The sequence below is a fragment of the Hemicordylus capensis genome, chromosome 1 (genome assembly GCF_027244095.1).
Source record: "Hemicordylus capensis ecotype Gifberg chromosome 1, rHemCap1.1.pri, whole genome shotgun sequence".
Lineage (NCBI taxonomy): Eukaryota > Metazoa > Chordata > Lepidosauria > Squamata > Cordylidae > Hemicordylus > Hemicordylus capensis.
The window spans coordinates 410,396,859-410,416,280 of record NC_069657.1 but is presented as its reverse complement, the minus strand read 5'-3'; the positions used below and the strand labels follow the sequence as shown (position 1 = coordinate 410,416,280).

The window sequence follows — 19,422 nt, the reverse complement described above, 5'->3', positions numbered from 1 at the left end:
CCTCAGATTTGATAGAGAATGGGGCATCTTACTGAACTAAAGAGGAACTGGCATGGTTCCCACAACAGAACTCATTGCCTGACAGAACTGAGTCAAATTCAATGAGGGGTGTGTGCTCAAATAAGCTTTTATTCATGATCATGAAGGCAGAGTACAAGTCAGAAGTCTGACACGCACTGTGCCCCAACATATGCAGTTGCCAGTTTATATAGATTAAAAGCAAGTCCGTACATCCATCGCCATACGTCATTTGTAATTAAACAGACGTTTTCATGTGGTGCCTTGGACATGAGCTACTGTTTGGCCTATCTGCCCTCCCTACACCTTATCAGTATCTTCTGGTGCCAGCTATGTTTCTTTTTCTGCTGAGTGGGGAATTTGTCTCAGGATCTTGGCTACATACAGTATCTTTTGTCAGGCTCTTGTATTTGCTACCTCTTGGCCAAGGGGCCTCACATTCTTGACTCGAACAATTTATTCTGGCCCACTGGCCTTACATTCTATTTAGAAGCATGAACCAAACTTTTATACACTTACTTGTAGGCCTGAATTAAACAATTCTACATCACACTCACTTAAGTAGAGGTTTTCAATTGCAAGGATAGTAGCAAGAACAAAAATCTAAACAAAATAAAATACCAAAAAAAGCTCAAAAATACATTGAAATACAAGTATTTCCCCCTTCTCTCCCAGAGGAGACAGCTTGCAGAGTTGATATTTCCATCCCAGATGTCTCCACTCTGCCATAGTATTCACTCCAGATCTTTCCCTTCTGCCCAGAACACTGGTACAAGCCTCTGTTATGTAGTTTCACTCTCACTTCCCCCCTCCCATATCAGATAAGGAAAAAGCCATTGATCTCATTGTCATGCCTGGTTTTGTTTTGACTGGGAGGGAAGCAGTGAAGGCCATACACTGAGTGTCCAATGACAGGTGCTGTTCTCAGCAAAAACAGGACTGTACAAACAGGACAGTGCAAAAATGGCTCTTCTTGGGTCACAGTGGCTCTGCTCAGGCCTCCCTGTTGATTTTGGATTAAACACCCATCAAAAATTGAACGCTGTCCATAACATAATCAGTGTCCAAGAATATATTAGCCAACAGTGTTTCATCTCTGTATCTGGTAAGTTCTTTTAGTTTTTATAGTTCTTAGTTTTTAGCTTTTAAAATAACTTTTAATTTGGAACTTCTTTTTTTTAAAAGTAATTTTAAATGTGATTTTTTTCACCTGGTTATAACTTGTTTAAGTTAAGTTTGATTAACTTTATTAGTCTTATTTTATGTTGTATCTTTTTATTAATTTTGTGAGCCACCCCGAGCAATAGTGTTAGTGCACTGGAGGGGCAGGGTATAAATGTTTGAAATAAATAAACAGTGTACAATCTGACTTTGTCTATTATTATTATTATTATTATTATTATTATTATTATTATTATATTAATAAATATTTACATATTGCTTTTCAATAAAAGAATCCACAAAGTGGTTTATATAAAACAAGCAATGAGATGGTTCCCTGTTCAAAAAATGCTCACAATCGAAAAAGAAATAAAAGGTAGACACCAACAACCCCCACTTGGAAAATATTGCACTGGTGTTGGATATACTCTTATATTTAACTGTCTCCCTCTGTTAAATATGAGTCACCACTTTAAAAAGTGCCTTTTTGCTCAGTTAGCAGGGGGGTAAAAGGTACAATTATGAAACACCCCACAGCTAAATTGGTTTGTAAGTCACCTAGAGATTGTAATTAGGTAGTATATAAATATAATAAATACTTAATAAATGGCCACGATCAGCCATGATCTGCCAGGCACTCCTGCAGCTCAGCCACCATTAATTTCAGAGGCTGACATTCTGAATAAATTTCCAGGTGGACTTTGGTATCCATGGGGGTTCCATTTAGTAATAATACCGTGGATGCTGAAACTGCAGATACCGAGGCAATGAAGTCTATGGAATCGCAGGGGTCAGGTTCCTGGAAGCTTGCAAATCTTCCCCCAAACAGTGGAAAATGGGCAAAAAACTCAAAGTGCCCTAGTGTGCTGAGCTCTGCGGCCTCCAGCAATGCCCCTCAGAAGAAAGAATATTGTAGAAAAATTGAATAAATTATTGATTTTTTTAAAAAAGAAAGAATATTGCCATTATTCCACGATTTTTCACAGAAAAAGGTTCTTTTTAAAACTGAATGTGACACAAAATGGCTCCACACTCAAAATGGCGGCTGGAAATGCCCTCCAAAGTAATTTCCAGCCACCCCCTGAACCACATATAAACAAATTTAACCCTCCCCCCTTTTTCATGAAAGCCGAGGTCGGGTGTCAATTCCCCAACTGTGAAACTGTGGATGCTGGATCCGTGGGTAGTGAGGTATGCCTGTACTAGATGAAGTCTTGGTGAAATTTAGTAGTCCTTTAGAATAACTCCTGAGTAGTACTATTGAGTTAACTTAGTCAGGATGTTAGTCAATGGGCGTTTGTGCCCCTGCCCATTAAAGACCCATCAAAATAATCAGCAGCTACTCAGCAACAGTTTCAGGTGGGTTGCTCTCAAGTGTAGAAAAATATTATTAAAAGTGTACCCAGGGCCGGTGCTAGGGTTTTTTGCGCCCTAGGCAAGATCACCTTCTGGCGCCCCCCCCCCCGCCAATCATATTTCAAACACAGATGTATTATCTCTGTCCAAGGCTGAGTTTGGTCTCTGATATTAAAAAATAGCTTGTGAAGACTTTCACTGAAATAAAGTCCTAATGGCTCCCTCCAAATCTCCAGTCGTTCAATTGAGGGAAAGGGAGTGGAGGGAAAGTACTTGCTAGGGATCCTTAAAGTTGTGCCATTGAGTCGGTGTTGACTCCTGGCGACCACAGAGCCCTGTTGTTTTCTTTGGTAGGAGGGGTTTACCATTGCCATCTTCCGCGCAGTATGAGATGATGCCTTTCAGCATCTTACTAAATTGCTGCTGTGTATGCTATAGGTGTTTCCCATACCAGTGGGGACTCAAACCGGCAACCTCTTACTTCCTAGGCAAGTTACTTCCTCGTTGCACCATTAGATGACTTAGGGATCCTTAGAAGTAGCTATTATAACCAATTCACTAGTTGTGCATAATAAGTGATTATTTTGTTATAACACAAGCAAGGCAATAGGCTTCTGTACTTATGCATGCCAAAGGCACAAATCCTTTGCTTTCAAAATGCATGCCTTATACCAGGCTCTGCCTTCCACAGCAGCTTGATTCTACAGACATCAGTACCGTAACAACTTAGCTTGTTGATCGCTACAGATTAAGTTGCTGATAACGGCACAAGGAAGGCTAGGTTTTTTTATGGTCGGCAGCCCCACTTGTTCATAATACTGCCACTTTAAAAAAAAAAAAAAAGTCACAAGAAATCACTGCACAGCATCCAAACTAGTCATCAGTCCTCGGGACTAAACATCATTGAAATCAATGAGACAAATTACTAACTTAAGTGCCATTAACTGAACAGGACTACTACGACTTAGTCATGACTAACTTAGTCTAGATGCCGCCCACTGCTGCTGCTGCTGCTGCTTCTTTCAATGTAAATCTTCAGCTCAGCCAAGAGCAGAGCGTTGACTCTTCATATGAACCTTGGCTTCACACAAAATTAGACATTGGGGGGCGTGCGCGGGGGGGGGGGGATTAAATTAGCCCCTCCCCCATCCCATTTCTCAGGCGAAATGCACATGCAACGAGCATGAGCTCCCCACGGATGTGGCAAAAGCGGGACTCGCCTCTCCCGCCCGCGCAACTGGTCGCTATGACAGGAATGTGTACCCCATGAGTCCAGTCTCCCCCCCAGGGCAGGCAGCCCCCGACCGCAGCAGCGTCTCCCGCACCTCTCGCCTTCCTCGGGGCGGCCTTTCTTCCTTCTCCTTTCCTTTGGCGCGTGCACGTCCTTTCCCTGCCCACCCGGCTGGGGAAAGACCCTGGCGGCTCTCCCTGCGCCTGCTGCAGTAGCCTTTCTGCAAGCCTCAGAGGTTGCCGCTGCCGCCACCGCCCTCTAGCTCTGTTGGGCTGAACTGCGAGACTCTCTCATTCCTCACGCATTGGGCGTCTGGCTGATTTAAAGGCATCCAAGACGAGGATTTTTAACACTGGACCACTCCAGGCTTAGCTGGAGCAGCGCAGAGGCGGTGGATCAATTGCGCGCGCTCTTTTGCGAGGCACGTTTCTCCCGCCCCCTCCATTTTGGCGCCCTAGGCAACTGCCTAGTTCGCCTTCATGGATGCCCCGGCACTGAGTGTACCATCATTTGCTGCGTACACCTTTTAGGTATCTCATCACATACCTTTTGCTCCAAAGAATCCTGTAACAGTGATGTTTCAAGTGAAAGGAGTCTCTCTGTGTGAAGATCACATGGCATTCATTTGCATTTTTTGAACCCCTCTAGGCATAGACCTGTCACTTTACTTGTCTTTGGAGCATTTATGGAGTGGAAGAAATAGAAAATAAATCCATGCCCAAGTAGTATACTAGCAAATCCAGCGCCCCTTGTGCTACATCAGTTGCCGTATCAAATCTGGCACCATTCTAGAGGTCTGAGTGCTTTCAAATTTCAAAGTTAAGGCTGTTTGAAATGTATATATGCAAGTTACAATGATGGAACACTGAAGCTGACGTATGTACGTCGAAACGTATGTTATTTGTTGCAACTTTTTAATTTATGCAATAAAAAGGTCTGGAGAGAAGTATTGTTGCAGATCCATCATGCGCATTGCATCGCCAGTATATCAACTAATTCTGAGATATGACTTTGGTTGTTTAAAATATGTTTTCAGTAGAAAACAAGTATCTCTATATGGAAAAGTTAATTGCAGTCATTTAATGCCTATTATTTTTACAAGAATGATTCTGTCTCCCTTGTGTGCTTGAGCCATTGTCAGAAGGAATTAAAGGATTAAAGCAAATCCTCTTTATTGTTGGTATCTGAGTTTAAAATCAAATCAAATAAATAAATAAATAAATAAATAAATTCATGTCAATTCTTATTAGATTTCAAAAACAGTGTTGCCTCAGGTTGACCTCTTTAATCTAGTCTAGGTAATTAGCTTTTGATGGGTTTTTTGTTTTTAAAATCATGCCTTTCTAGCCGAGCTTGCTATAGGGCCAGTGCTAATAAAACAGTTACTTTTAATTTCTTCCCCTGGTAGCACTTTCCGTGTGGCAAGCCATTTATGTTCAGTTTAGAGGATTCCCAGTATCCTGCCCAAATATAAAGTATATCCCTAGCCACTAGGTAATTCGGCAGTTCAGCTTCTGACTCTGACTGACATCCAGATCATGCTAGTGCAATGAACAAAGATGTGCACATGCAAGAAGGTCACTTGACTACACAAATGCTCTGAGTTGTGCAACCTTTTGTACTCTCAGCCCACTTCTGGCAAGTGTTGTGCTTGTACAACAAGAGCAGTGCCTAGTTTGGCATCATTCCCTGTAACATATGAGGTTTCACAGCAAGAGTCATGTCGCAGGTTGTGCAAGCACACCCTGTTGCACCAGCGCAACACTGTTTGGAATGGAGGTTGCCAGCTTAGCAGAACTAACTCGCACAACATCCTTGCCCTAGTGGAACATGTTTGCACAAGTGCAGTGTTACTTTGGAAGTCATCCTCTTAGTGCACCATCTAAATTATCCTCCAGTTTTCCTAATATAAAGATGACCACATTTCTCTTTACTACTGTTATCTCGCTTTCAAGGGTCCTAGTGCCAATAACAGAATTGAGTTACTGCTAGATTTTATATTTTCTAAAAGTGGGGGAACAGCCAATTTTTCACTTCATTCCGGTAGCCCTGGGTTCTTCCTGTAGTATTGAAGCACCTCTAAGTATGAGTTACGAGCCAACCATGCAAAATGTGCTTTTGAAAAGGTAGTCAGTATCCTACTATGGGCACGTTGTTGATGGCCAAGGACTTACATAAGTCTTCAGAGAAAAATAGTGCGGTCCTGGAAGCCCCACAACCTAAGGATGTGCCTCAACTTAGATAATTATTGGGGTTTAATTGCTGTAACACATTTTTGCCCACCTTGAAAGGTGTATTGTATCCACTGAAGTGTTTAAAAGCCCTTTTACATGCAAAGAACACAGCTGGCAGCAAAACCCTTGTTAATCTTGTGCCTCGTGGACAAGAAGTAAACATGCTATAATGGTACATTTTAAACATGAGATTTTTGTGATCACTTATCTAGGGATGTGTGAACTGGCTTGAGGTCAAGCTGGTTTGCCTTGAACTCGACTGGTCCCAGTTCAGCTTGAGGTCAAGACGAACTCCCTGGGCCGGCTTGGGGCCGGCTTGGGGTTCTAAACATCAAAATAGTAATAACTTTCTTTTAAAAAAATTACTATTGGGTCCAGCAGCTTCTGGGGGGCACTGCCATGGTCGAGGGAGATTTCCGGAAGTTCCCCCTTCCCCCGCCAGCCTCCCCCGGTCTTCTATGGTCCGTTTCAGCCCATTTTCAGGCCATTTTGGCCCTTTCTGATATGGTGGTGGCTCTTTTGGAGGCCGCTGCACATGCACCCTGGCGATCTGTGTGGCTAGGTCATCCAGGCCATGCAAATAGCCAGGGCGCATGCACAGTGGCCTCCAAAATGGCCATTGCCACATCAGAAAGGGCCAAAATGACCGAAAAATGAGGCCGGCAGGGGGAGGGGGAACCTCCAGAGACTCCACCATGGCAGCACTCCCTCTAAAGCCACCAGTTATGGTGGTAAATTTTTTAAACTTACATTTTTGACGTTTAGAACCCCAAACTGGTTTGAATTCGAGCTGAGCTGGGGTTCTAGTTCGGGGGCACAAAACTGGACATGGCAGGTTTTGTGCACACCCCTACACCTGTCTGGGGCAAAGTAGGAAGTGAAGCTTATGTCTAATCAAAACTTGCAAAGCAAAATACAGGAAGTTTGATTTACAAACTGTCAAAATATATTGTGCGTTTTTAAAATAGTAGAAGATTTCAGGTCATTACAAAATGAGAAGCCTAAGGTGAACCATGGTTTTGCACATCTTTACAAAATGCCACAGAGTATAATGCTATAAAATGTTAGTCATATAACAATATTCTAAATATAGATATTTGGCGATACAGAATTTGTAATATGTTACAAGTACAAGAAATGTGTTTAAATAGATGAGTGATGCATTTTGAAATCTGCGTTTTGCTCAGGTTTGTTTTTTTTAACCACTTCTATGTTTATGAGAAGCAAATGAAAAGATAGAGGGTCACATACTGACTCAGTTAGTCATGACTGAGCACTATTGCAATCAGTGTGACAAATTAGGGATTACTAGCCTCACTGATTATAATGGGACTTAGTCATGACTAACTTAATCAGTATGTGACCTAGAGATTATATGACATGATGCAACAAAATAAGGGCAAAATAAATGAAAGGCATGAAATGAAAGCAAGATAGCAAAGTGAAATGAAATGAAAAGCAAAACCAGAAAGGCAACAAATCATTACATATCTCAGAAGTTCTTGAGGAGCTGAAGAAGAACCCAAATTGTACAACATACGTGTTTGTAAAAGTAGTGACTTAACTGTAAGGTTGGGGGTCAAACTAGATGTACAGCTTATTGCGCTGGCATGCCTAATCCTGAAAGTGCCTCTTCTTAAGCTAAAACCAACTTCAGGGCTCCAATCCTGATTGGGTATGTGATGTGTAATGAGTAGAAGAGAACTCTTTGCTTTATTTTACCAGCAAAATACACCCACCTGAAGTTGCTGTTTGTCATGTTGTTTATTGCAAATAATAGCTGTTTTGGGGGCAAAAAGCAGTTGGGGTCATTTTCAGTTGTACTCATATGTCATGGTCCTGACCTGAACTGGGCTCCTAGTCATCCTAGCCAGCTAAAGAGGTACTTCTGGGAGTAAGCATGCCTCCTTAAAATGTACTTAGCTGCACATCTCATTTGAGGCACAGGAGTACCTCATTATCCGCAGGGCTTCCATTCCTGCAGATTGCAGTGGGTAACAAAATTGCAGATAAGGACTAATTGAGTCTATGGGATTGTGGAGGTTAGATTCCTAGACTACCCCCTAAATCACCCCCCCAAATCACCCCAAAATGTGAAAACAGGCCAAATAAAGTGCCCCACTATGCCCCACGAGTCTTTAGGAGTCCAAGGATGCCCCCCACAAGTCAAAACTCCTGAAAATTCAGTGGGAAATTGCATTTTCTCCCTAATGAGCCATAAAATGGCTCCCATCCTCAAAATGACAGCTGGAAATGACCTCCGAGGTCATTACTGGCCAACCCTGACCCATGGATTTGCAAAATTAACGGCTTTTTGGCTCCCCTCCTCCCCCCAGTATGCCAAGGTTGGGTATCCATTACCCAAATGCAGATACACGAAACTGCGGATAGTGAGTTTGCGGATAGTGAGATAATTCTGTATTGGTATACATTTTCTGGGAGTTCTTCTTTCTATCAGTTATCCCGCTTTCCAACAAAAGGTTTTCAAAGTGGTTTTCATATACAAATAATAAGAAAATGATTATTTGTCCTCAGGGATCAGAGCTGGTCTTGTGCTAATCAGGATGAATTGTCCTCTTAGCTAAGCAGGGTCTCCCCCATTTTGCATTTAAATGGGAGATTACATGTGTGAGCTCTGTAAAATATTCCCCTTCGGGATGGGCTGCTCTGGGAAGAGCACCTGCATGCTTGCATGCAGAAAGTTCCAAGTTCTCTCCCTGGCATCTCCATGATAGGGCTGAGAGAGACTCCTGCCTGCAACCTTGGAGAAGCCGCTGCTAGTCTGTGTAGATAGTACTGAGCTAGATGGTACTGAGTCAGTACCAATGGTCTGATTTGGTATAAGGCAGCTTCCTATGTTCCTAAAGGGCTCACAATCTAAAAAGAAACACAAGGTAGATACCAGCAACAGCCTCTGGAAGGATAATGTGCTGGGAATGGATAGGGCCAGTTCCTCTTCACCTGCTAAGTATAAAGAAAGCCACCATTTTAGAAGGTTCCTTTTTGCCCCAGACTATTCCTCCACATTGGTGGGAAGCGTGGACCACACACCCACACGATCCATGCTGCTGCATGCAGTATGGATATCTGGAGGCTGGCTCGAGGCATCCCTGCCTTCATGTATCCCACAATGCACTGTGCAATGAATGAGGGGGGATGCCCCCATGAGGAATTGGGGTATCCCCAATTGGATACCCCCATGAGATGGGCTGTCTAGGCACCCGTTTCTGTGTGTGTGCACACTCATGATCCTGTCACCATGGTTAAGGGTGCACTCATGCCCTTAACCTTGGCTAAAGGACAGGCTTAAAAGTGTGGGTTGGCCGGCGGGCAGCACTGAGATGGAGGAGAGTTGGTCTTGTGGTAGCCAGGATGACTTGTCCCTTTTGCTAAGCAGGGTCCACCCTGATTACATATGAATGGGGAGACTACATGTGTGAGCACTGTAAAATATTCCCTTCAGGGGGTGGAGCTGCTCTGAGAAGAGCAGAAGATTCCAAGTTCCCTCCCTGGCATCTCCAAGATAGGATTGAGAGAGATTCCGGTCTGCAACCTTGGAGAAGCCACTGCCAGTCTGTGTAGACAATACTGAGCTAGATGAACCTATGGTCTGACTCTGTATATGGCAGCTTCCTATGTTCCTGTCTGCATTGCACACGAGCAGACTAACCCAGGCTGGGTTGTCCTAGCCATGGTTAGGCTGCTTGTAAGAACAGCCATAATTACTAGCATCCACAGTGGCACTAGTGCAAGTCCAAAGTAGTGCAAGCAATTTTCCCCCTCCCACCTTCCATCCTGCATCTTGAAAAGCCATTCCTAGGTCCAAGGGACCTTTAGCAATGGCATGGGGCTACTGCAAGTAGGGTGGAATGAAGGAATTTGCTTGTGCTAACTTTGATTTTTGTTAGCATTCCTGTGTGGTATTAGGACTTAGCATATATATATCAGGGGGAAATATATGTTCTTCTTAGTTCTTTGCATATTCTTTTGTCCATATGCTAAAAAATTTCATGGGGGGAAAGGGGGAAAAAGAGAATTGATTTTGAAGAGAAAAGATCCTTGACGTATAGAAGAGCTCAAAACTAATTGGTACAAAACTGATTCCTGCTCCATTGCTCCTGAGTAACACAGCTATAGTTTGTCTGTAGGATGCAACACTGGGAGTTAAGAAATGTTGTACACACTGTTGGTCCCTGAAATTTGGAGGTTGAGGCAACCAGCCATTTTACTGAGTTCACACTGAATGAACTGAGTTTGCTCAGGCTACACCAGTATAAAATGTCTTGGAACGAATCTGTATCAATCTATGTGTCAGGATTTCCTACCCTCCTCAGTGAGACAGGGTTGTTTACCAAGTCAAATGGCAGTGTGCCGAGAGAAGCAGAGAGTTCCAGTTACCAAGACAACTCCAGTAACTACCTTTCATAAGTCAGGAAGGGCTCAGATAGGCAGGCAACAGCTGCTGGGTGATGGGTGGGGACAGCCCAAGAGGCAGCAGAATGGTGGAGATGGAATAGCAATGATATCAGCTCCACTGCTGCAGGCGTGTGTAGAAAGGCTAGTGAAGGGGGTGGAGTTGGAGAACAAGTCCCCTTGGGAGGCCAGGGACTGGGTGGCCAATCCATTTGCCTGGCCAGGGAAGAAAGAGCAGGCTGGAAGTGGGGAGTGTCCTAAATGTAGGGCTTTATTTAAGGCAGGGGCTGCTGAAGATGAGACGATCAGCAGGATGGTCTGGTGGACTCCCGGAGAGGAGCTCAGACCTTTGCTTCCGGTGATAGGTGAAGGAGTGGAGTGACTATACTTCCCTCCTCCCCCAACTCTAAGGCAATGCCCACACCTATAATTCAGTGTGAGAGGGTGGGAAGGTTAATTAAAGAATTCCTCCTCCCTAAACATGGACACCATGAAAGTTAAATTTGAATTAATTCTTTTAATGGTAATAGTGGTAAGAAAACCTAAATTTGCAAGTAAAGTAATTGCAATGCTTGTGAAAAATTCTCTTGTAGATCATTGCGTTTGATGAGTTAAAGACAGACTTCAAGAGCCCCATAGACCAGTGTAACCCAGCACATGCGGTGAGTTCCATTCTGATACTTATTTAAATGTTGGTAGTAATATTAAGCTGTCAACAAACATTTGGTTTTGAATAAGGATTTGGAATTGCCTAGATTTTTTAAAATTTGAAACCGATGAATTGATTATATTCAGAAATGAGAGGTACTAGGATGAAAAGTAGGGATGTGCCAGAACCACAGTTCATAGCACAGTTCGAGCACTTTTAGGGAAATTCGAAAGGGAACTTTAAGAAAAGGGAGAGCAGGTCCTTACCTGCTCTCTTCCGCTCCATTCAGCTTCGTGCTGGGGTGGTGCACATCCCAATGGCACCCGTGCATGCGGTGATTGCATATGCATGCTGATGCCACTTGTGGAGGGTGTTATTGGGATGCATGCCGCCCCAGCACGAAGCTGGATGGGGCAGCGGAGAGCAGGTAAGGACCTGTTCTCCTTTTTCTTAAACTTTCATTTTGAGTGTCCCTACAAGTGCTTGAACTGCGCTTTGTGCTGCTGTTCACGTACATCCCTGATGAAAAGAAACAGAAGTCCTAGCAATCAATGAAAGCCAGTCCAGAAGTGTGCTAGAAGTCTCACCTGGTGCGTCATTCACCCCCTTCAGAGGCGCCTCTCACAGTTCCAGCAGTGGTCACTCCAGCCTCCTGATCACAGAAGCTCTTGCCATCACAGTTACAGCATTTGTCTCTTCAGATAACCACTGCTAGAACTGTGAGTGGTGTTGGAAGTGAAGGACTATATGCTGTCTCTTGTCTCAATGACACAGGAGGACAGACTAGTGAGTCAGAGGGCCAAGACATTGGTCATCTCTTCTCTACTACTCTGACATTATCCCTTTGATATGTAGATTGCTAATCTCAGGGACTTCCTTCCTTCCTTCCTGCCACTTCCTCTTCCCTTCCTTCTACCTTGCAACATGCAAGCTCCTCTCCCCTGCACCATGTATGCAGAGATGCAGAATCCATCTGCATCCAGCTAGATAGATAGATTAGAGATTCTGTCTCTTCACTTTACTATCTAGAATGGAGTTCTATAATAAATACTCCTTATATTGATTTGAAACTATGAACTGGCTCCAAGTTATTTTACTCTCAGCATACACGCATGCCTAATCAAATTCTGCTGTGTTGTGCCTCTGTGCACTCTGCTACAATGAAAAAGGGTTTCTCTTACCAGAGAGAATTCCCAACAAGTGGTGCCTTTAAGAGGGTCAGTGATGTGTTATGTGGGACTCCCGTCATGCTTCTGGATGACTGTACTTGCATATAGCCTTTTAAAACTAACATTTGAATAGGGCTAAACACCAGGCTGACTTGCACAAGCAAAAAAATCTGCTCTGCCTGCAGGACTAAGTCAATGCATAGTTTACAAAGCTAGACACATGATTAAATGGCCAATTGATTCCTCTCTCCTCTGTTGTATGTTGATTTTCTGTAATGATGTCAGTGACAACATGTTCTTCTTGTTATGTGCCTGCACAGAGACCAGGTTCTGGAACCTTCCAAAGCTGCACCATAAAAGGAAAAAAGAGTGGGAAACCATAGCTCCCTCTATAGGACCATACCCCACTCCACCTCAGTCAAGGAGACCTCCGTAACCAAAGATCAGAGAGAGCAAAGATAGGCTGGTGCAGGGAGGTTGGGCGGGAAGTGTGAATGCACAGAAGACTACTCGAAGAACTACAATCACAGGTAGGAAACCTGCCCTTCTTCTTCGTGGTCTCTGTGCATCACACTTGGGATCATAACAAGCTGTCTTTTCCTGGATGGAGGGAGCAGCCTATTAAGAGACTGACTATAGAATAAATAAATAAATAAATATAGGTGCTTGGCAAGCTGGATTGATTGGCACAAGGCCAAAACTATGGACCACACAGGGCAAGAGACCAAAGACGAAGAAATCCCCTGTGTCAGACCAATGTTTTAAAGACTGAAGAATACAATAGACTATGTATATCTGTTAGAACTTCTTTATAAGACTCTCTAAAGAGAATGCATGTATAAACCATCATAAAGAAAATTGCTTCCCCTGAAGATGCCAAAAACATAATATATGAACTGAAAACATTATAAGACAAAAATCAAGATCTCCATTGTGAAATAATCACAACACTATGAATGGTAAAAATAAACAATTGAATATGTGAAATCCCAAATACTAAATATACAAACATAAATTATATTTTCATAGCTTAAATAATATAAATCAGCTATAGGTTCACATATGTACATACATCAGGAGATAGCAAATGAGGTAAACACATAGAATATTAACCACCAATGTCTATGCTTACATATCTTAATACATGCCAAATGGGTCATAAAGGAACTGAAGGTCCCTCTAATGAAAGACTCCAAGGAATCTAGCTGATGTAAATCACTGTTAAGGGTCTCTGAAGATTCAACACAAACTGGAGCAAACTGGATATCTTCAATTACAGATGCAATATGCTATATCAAAATGTCCACTCCACTGATGTAGATATCCTCAAATGAGATGGTAAATACCGTTCTATAGAAGTGCCAAGAATCCAGGGGCGTATCTAGGGTAGGGCAGGCAGGGCACATGCCCCGGGCGCCACTTGAAGGGGGGCGCCGTTTTTAAAAATTAAAAAAAAAGGCCACCAAAAACAAAATGGCCACTGTGCATGCTCAAATGGCCTCTATGAGGCCCTAGGCCATGCCAGGCCTCACAGAGGCCATTTGAGCATGCACGGCAGCCATTTTGTTTTCAGTGGCCATACACACACACACACACACACACCGCACATGCTCAAATGGTCCCTGCAAAGCCCTAGAGGCCAGCAAGGGGAAGGGGGAACCTTTGCAGACCACCGCACAGCCTTTATGAAGCCCCCGAAGGGGCTACAGGTATTTTTAAAATTTAATATAATATAAATCACTGTACACATATTCAGTTTGGCACTATGTACGGAGAATCAGGGCTTGTGAATAATGAGCTGAAGCGTATGAGCTACGATGGTATTCATTTGCTCTTACTTTGCTTCTTGTTATAAGTGAGTTAAATGAGATGTCTTAATAAAATGGCTATTAATGGTGAGTTTGTTTTTGAATCAGTGTGAAATCCTTAGTATTAAGGCCCACTGGGAGTTTCTTGCTCTCTTTCTCTCATTTTAACTGTCTTTCTGAAATACTAGAATATATTCCAAGCAGTCTCACAGTTTACTCTGCATATCCTTTAATTATTTTCAGAGTATCTGGGAAAAGTCAAATTCTCCATTTATTTTTAAAACTTATATAATATTGATGCTACAATGCATAGTAGAGAATTAGACAGGCACTTCTGTTTAGTTTTCCAAGTACACCTCCACATAGCATTTAGGTATTTCATGAGCCCGCACATACTGAAATTTGTAATTTTCCAGCATCTTTTGGTCTGGCTACATCCACTGCTAAATAGTTTTTGAAATATTAAAAGATTAACGAGCCTGACTATATTTTCAGCTGATATTATGGTAAAGTTATCTGAAAGATGTGTGTCAGATGTTTGGACAGGGGGCGCAATTTCAGTGCTTGCCCTAGGCACTATTTTCCCTAGATACGCCTCTGCAAGAATCACAGGTTCCACTCCATAAAAGTGTCAAGTTGAAATGGCTGGTAACACTCTGTAAACCTGGTAACACTCTGTAGAAGTAGCAGTGCCAACAGGCACCTTGGTTCGGAGCCAGTTTCAAGGTGACCTTTCTTCCTCATGGGCAAATATTAACTGATATATCTCTTTATATCATGGGCAATGCCTTTTCCACAAAAAATCAATACTCAGGCGGCCGCTGTCTCTCTCATGCCTGCCTGTTCATCATTCTTTATCTGGATTGGCACAAGGACTAATCCAGATAGTGATTTCGAGCTCTTTTCAGGGTGCAGGAGCGCAGAATCAGTGCCCAATGGAGTCCCAAGTGTTGCATACAAGGGAGCATGAAGACTGTAGAAAGCATCCGATGGAGTCCCAAGTGTAAAGCGCAAGAGAGCATTTGTAGTGTGGTCTGGAGTCCTGAGTGAAAGGCACAGGGGAGCACAAAGGTTGCAATGAGTGTCTGATGGAGTCCCAAATGAGAGGTACAAGGGAGCACACTGGGTCATGGAACTGCGGATACTTATATCCCAAAACGTGCCTTGGGGGCACATTCCTACTGTCATGCTTTGCTGTCTAGAATTGTCCGGGTCTACCTGTGCAGAATGCATTGTGTCTGATCGCTCTTTTCCTGGTGTAACAATGTGGGTGTGCCTTTCGCATGTAAGGCTGTTTGTGATGAAAACCAGAGAATGCAGGTGCATGAAAGAATATCTGTGTCAGGACAGGCTCTCCAGTAATCCTATCAATAGTTTCAATGGGTACACCTCTAGGTCTACCTCACCGACTCATCTCCTTTGTAATGGAGTGATCATTGCTTGCTGCCTTATCTACGTTTCTTCCTGTTTGGCATAATCAGTTTGTTAGCCTGTGTTATCTCCTGTGAAAGGAGGGGAGTGAGGTGGTTCACTCTAAGTACAGGGTGTCCTTGAAAGTTAACTTGATCTAGTTAACTCTTGAGTCTACTTAGCTGGGACCCTCACATAGGGAGGGTGTGTGGATCTGATCCCCATTTCAATTTGCTTCATTTTAATCCAAATCTAGGGGCAACTAGCCCACTGCCAATCAAGCGACCTGTCCACATGTGTACTATAAACTGAGAGCTCACATTGCGGTGCAGCTTCTGAGCATATCCAAAGTGAAATCTCTAAGCCTGGAGATGCAAGGCAAGAGGGAGGCTCCTGGGAGTCAGGTTGAATAAGCGTAGCTTATTTCCCTACAACCCCCTAGCAGATGCACTCAGTTGACAGACGGCCCACTCCCACAAGTGGTACTTGGATCGGAGGGCTCTGTTCAAGGTATTCCACAAGTGAGGAACATACTCCATAGACCTGTTTGCTACAGCAGCCAACGCAAAGTGCAGACGTTACTGCAGCAGGGTGGGATCGTACCTGCGATATCTAGGTGATGCCTTTTTACTTCATTGGGATCTACTCCATTGGGGCCATTGCTTTATGCGTTCTCACCGGTTCCTTTGATCCCAAAGGTTCTTGAGAAGCTAAGGAGGGACAAGGTGCGAGCGATCTTGGTGACCACGTGGTGGCTGAGACAACCATGGTTCACCACCCTCCTAAATCTGGCCAATTTCACTTACTTGCGCTTACCTCTGAGTCCTCGGCTCTTGACAATGGACTACTGCCGCAGATTGCACCCAGACCTAGAATCGTTGCACCTGACAGCTTGGAAGATATAGGGCCAACACAGTTCAGTGATCCAGTTCAGAAGGTACTGGATGCCGTGAGGAAACCATCCACCTGCAGGTGCTATGCTGCGAAATGGGAGAAATTCTGCACACATGTTTCGAAGAAGGGTCTCTCTCCAGAGCAGGCTCCAGTACAGGCCGTCCTGGAATACCTTTTGGCACTGCATGAGTCGAGGCAAGCTCATGCCTCTATGAAGGTGCACTTAGCAGCAGCTGCTGCATACCACAGTAATTTGGGTCTGTCTCCCTACCCAGCAGCTAAAAGTTTTTGAAGGGGTTGCTTAACTTGTTTCCAGCGGAACCTCATTCATTGCCCTCTTGGGATTTACAGTTAGTCCTCTTTCAGCTGATGACACATCCGTTTGAACCACTAACCACATTGGAGCTCTTGTAATTGAAAACAGTATTTTTGGTGGCCATTTCCTCTGCATAGAGAGTTCGTGAGCTGAGGGCCCTTCATTGTGATTTCCCCTACTTAATATTACACAGAGACAGAGTTGTGTTGCGACCTGACCTTATATTCCTGCCCAAAGTGGTGTCGGAGTTTCACATGGCTCAAGAGTTGAGGCTTCCAGTTTTCTTCCCTAACCTGGTCTCAGATAGAGTGATTGCGTATCACTCTCTGTATGTTTGTAGAGCTTTGGCCTTTTACGGGCACAGGACTAAAGTTTACCGGAAGTCTAACAAGCTGTTTGTTAGTTATGCGGGACCGTCCATGGGTATGTCCCTCTCGACACAAAGGATGTCAGTGTGGGTCGCAGCTGGCGAAGAAGCAGGTGCCATGCCTGGTCTGGGCTTAGTCAACACGGGCTGAGGCATTGTCCACGATGTTCTGGAAAGGGATCCCTCTAACGAGATCGGCAGGGCAGCGATCTGAGCTAGCCCATCCACCTTTGTTCACTACTACATCCTGGATGTCAGGTTCTGGTCACAGGCTACGTTTGGGACATTGGTTCTCCAGTCAGTCTCTCAATAGGCTGCTCCCTCTGTCCAGGTAAGGGCAGCCTGTTATGATCCCAGGTGTGATGCACAGAGACTATGAAGAAGAAGGGCAGGTTTCCTACCTGTAATTGTAGTTCTTTGAGTGGTTTTCTGTGCATCCACACTTCCTGCCCTAACTTCCTGCAGTGGCTTATCCCTACTCTTCCTGATCTTTGGTTGCAGCGGTCTCCTTGACTGAGGTAGAGTGGGGTATGGTCCTATAGATGGTAAGGATGTGCACGGAACCGGCAGTTCTGCCGATTCGACAGCAGTGGGGGTGCTGCTTTAAGAGCAGGGGAGGGTGCACTTACTCCTCCCGTTGCCTTTTCCTTGCTGGCGTCCGTTTCTCTAACAGCTAATTGGGGCAGATGCGTACCTCCCTGCCGCCCCATTGCCCACTTTGGCCGGATATGGCCGGAAGTTCCAGATGCACCTGCATGTGCCAACACGGGTGCGTCTGGAACTTCCGGCCATATCTAGCCAATGGGGCAGCAGGGAGGTACGCTGCCACCCCGATTAGCTGTTAGGGAAATGGATGCCAGCAGGGGAAAGCGGCAGGAGGGGTAAGTGCACCCTTCTCTGCTCTTAAAGTGGCATCCTCACCTCCTTCGAGCCTCCCTGCCGCTGTTCCGTGCTACGGTTTCCCGCTCTTTTTCCCTTTTATGGTGAAGCTCTGGAAGGATTATGCAGGGGCATAACCCAAGTGTGAATGCACAGAAGACCACTTGAAGAAATACTGTTACAGGTAGGAAATCTACCCTTTTGACTGTGTGATTCATTTATGAGCTTTTCTCAAGGAGGAATTTTGACTGTGTGATTCATTTATGAGCTTTTCTCAAGGAGGAATTGTGGCTTCATTACCATGTACCCCACAAAGCTTTCTTTAAAAGTCAGGGCTCTAAGTATGTGATGGTAAAGTGTATGAGCAGATCATTGCTCCATCTAGCCCAATATTGTCTATTCTGACCAGCAGTGGCTCTCCAAGGCCTCAGGCAGAGGTGTTTATCAGCTCTGCCACCAGAGATTTTTTTAATGAGAAATGCCAGTGATTGAACTTTTGGACATTCTTCCAAGGTTCATGCTCTATCACTTAGCTCTAGGTCTTCCTATGGGTTTTCTGTTCAGCCACGGGTTTCATTAAAGCCTCTGCTGAGACATAATTTTGGGATGGAAAACAGCTGTGTGAAATAGCTCACAGGTGACTTGTTGAGCAATTTCCTGTATGATTGCTCAGCAATAGTGTGTGACTGAAAGCCGTAGATTTTGCCCTGTTTAATTCTAAAAACTTGAAAAAACTGTTTCTTGGTGGGAATGCAGAAGTCAGATACATGGATGTAGCCAGCTTCTCATTCTGGGAATAATATTTTTCCTCCTTTAAACATTTCAAGCTCTGTAGCAAAAAGCTTATCTTCTTTAAGGCTGCATTACAGTGTATACTGGCCGCAATAGTGGTGTTGATAAGAGGGAGGCATTCACGTACCATCTTGCCTAGAGAAGCAGATAGAGCACTTCATAGTGTAAGAAGGAGATAGCCTTTTTAGGAGCAAATCAAATTAAATGTGCTTATAAACTGGAAGAATTCGGCTCTTATGCAGTAGCTGATATATTCCGTGGGTGAGAGGTGCAAAACCCATGTTTATCGAAATAGAGCTGGAAGTAGGAAAGGGTAAAACAGCTTTGAAAACCTGCAGGACTGGTTGAGTAGTGAAATGGATAAATATCTCACAAGCAAGGTTTACTGTACCTATCCAAAATGCCTGAGTAAACCAGAGAGATTGGAAAGGGCTTCCTCAGACTTGATGGGCAAAGTTCACATTTCCATATAGCCTTCATCATCATGACTCCCAGAAAAGCCGTGACTTGCTGGGTATGCCTGGCCATACAACTATGCATATTGCAGACTCAGACACTCCCTGCCTCACAACACCTGCTAGTGAGAACATGGGATCCTTCTCATTGCAGCCAGAAGGTTGCAATGGCAGTGACCAGAGGCAGGGATTTTCCCCCATGGTGGCATTGTGTGCTATGGAATGCCTCCCAGAGGATATCCGCTAAGGTTCCCCTTTGGCAACTTTCAA

General features: G+C 44.1%; 1 protein-coding gene across 2 annotated transcripts in view; it reads left to right on the top strand.

Annotated features, from left to right (window-relative positions):
• CNIH3 (cornichon family AMPA receptor auxiliary protein 3) overlaps window positions 1-19,422 on the top strand; it is a 151,991-nt gene that overhangs the window by 68,882 nt on the left and 63,687 nt on the right. The window contains exon 2 of one of the 2 annotated variants that reach the window (XM_053308008.1): window positions 11,007-11,075. The exons of the other annotated variant lie outside the window; for it this stretch is intronic. Within the exon in view, the coding sequence (XP_053163983.1) occupies window positions 11,007-11,075 (69 nt within the window). The remainder of the gene's footprint in view (window positions 1-11,006; window positions 11,076-19,422) is intronic. 2 annotated transcript variants of the gene reach the window in all.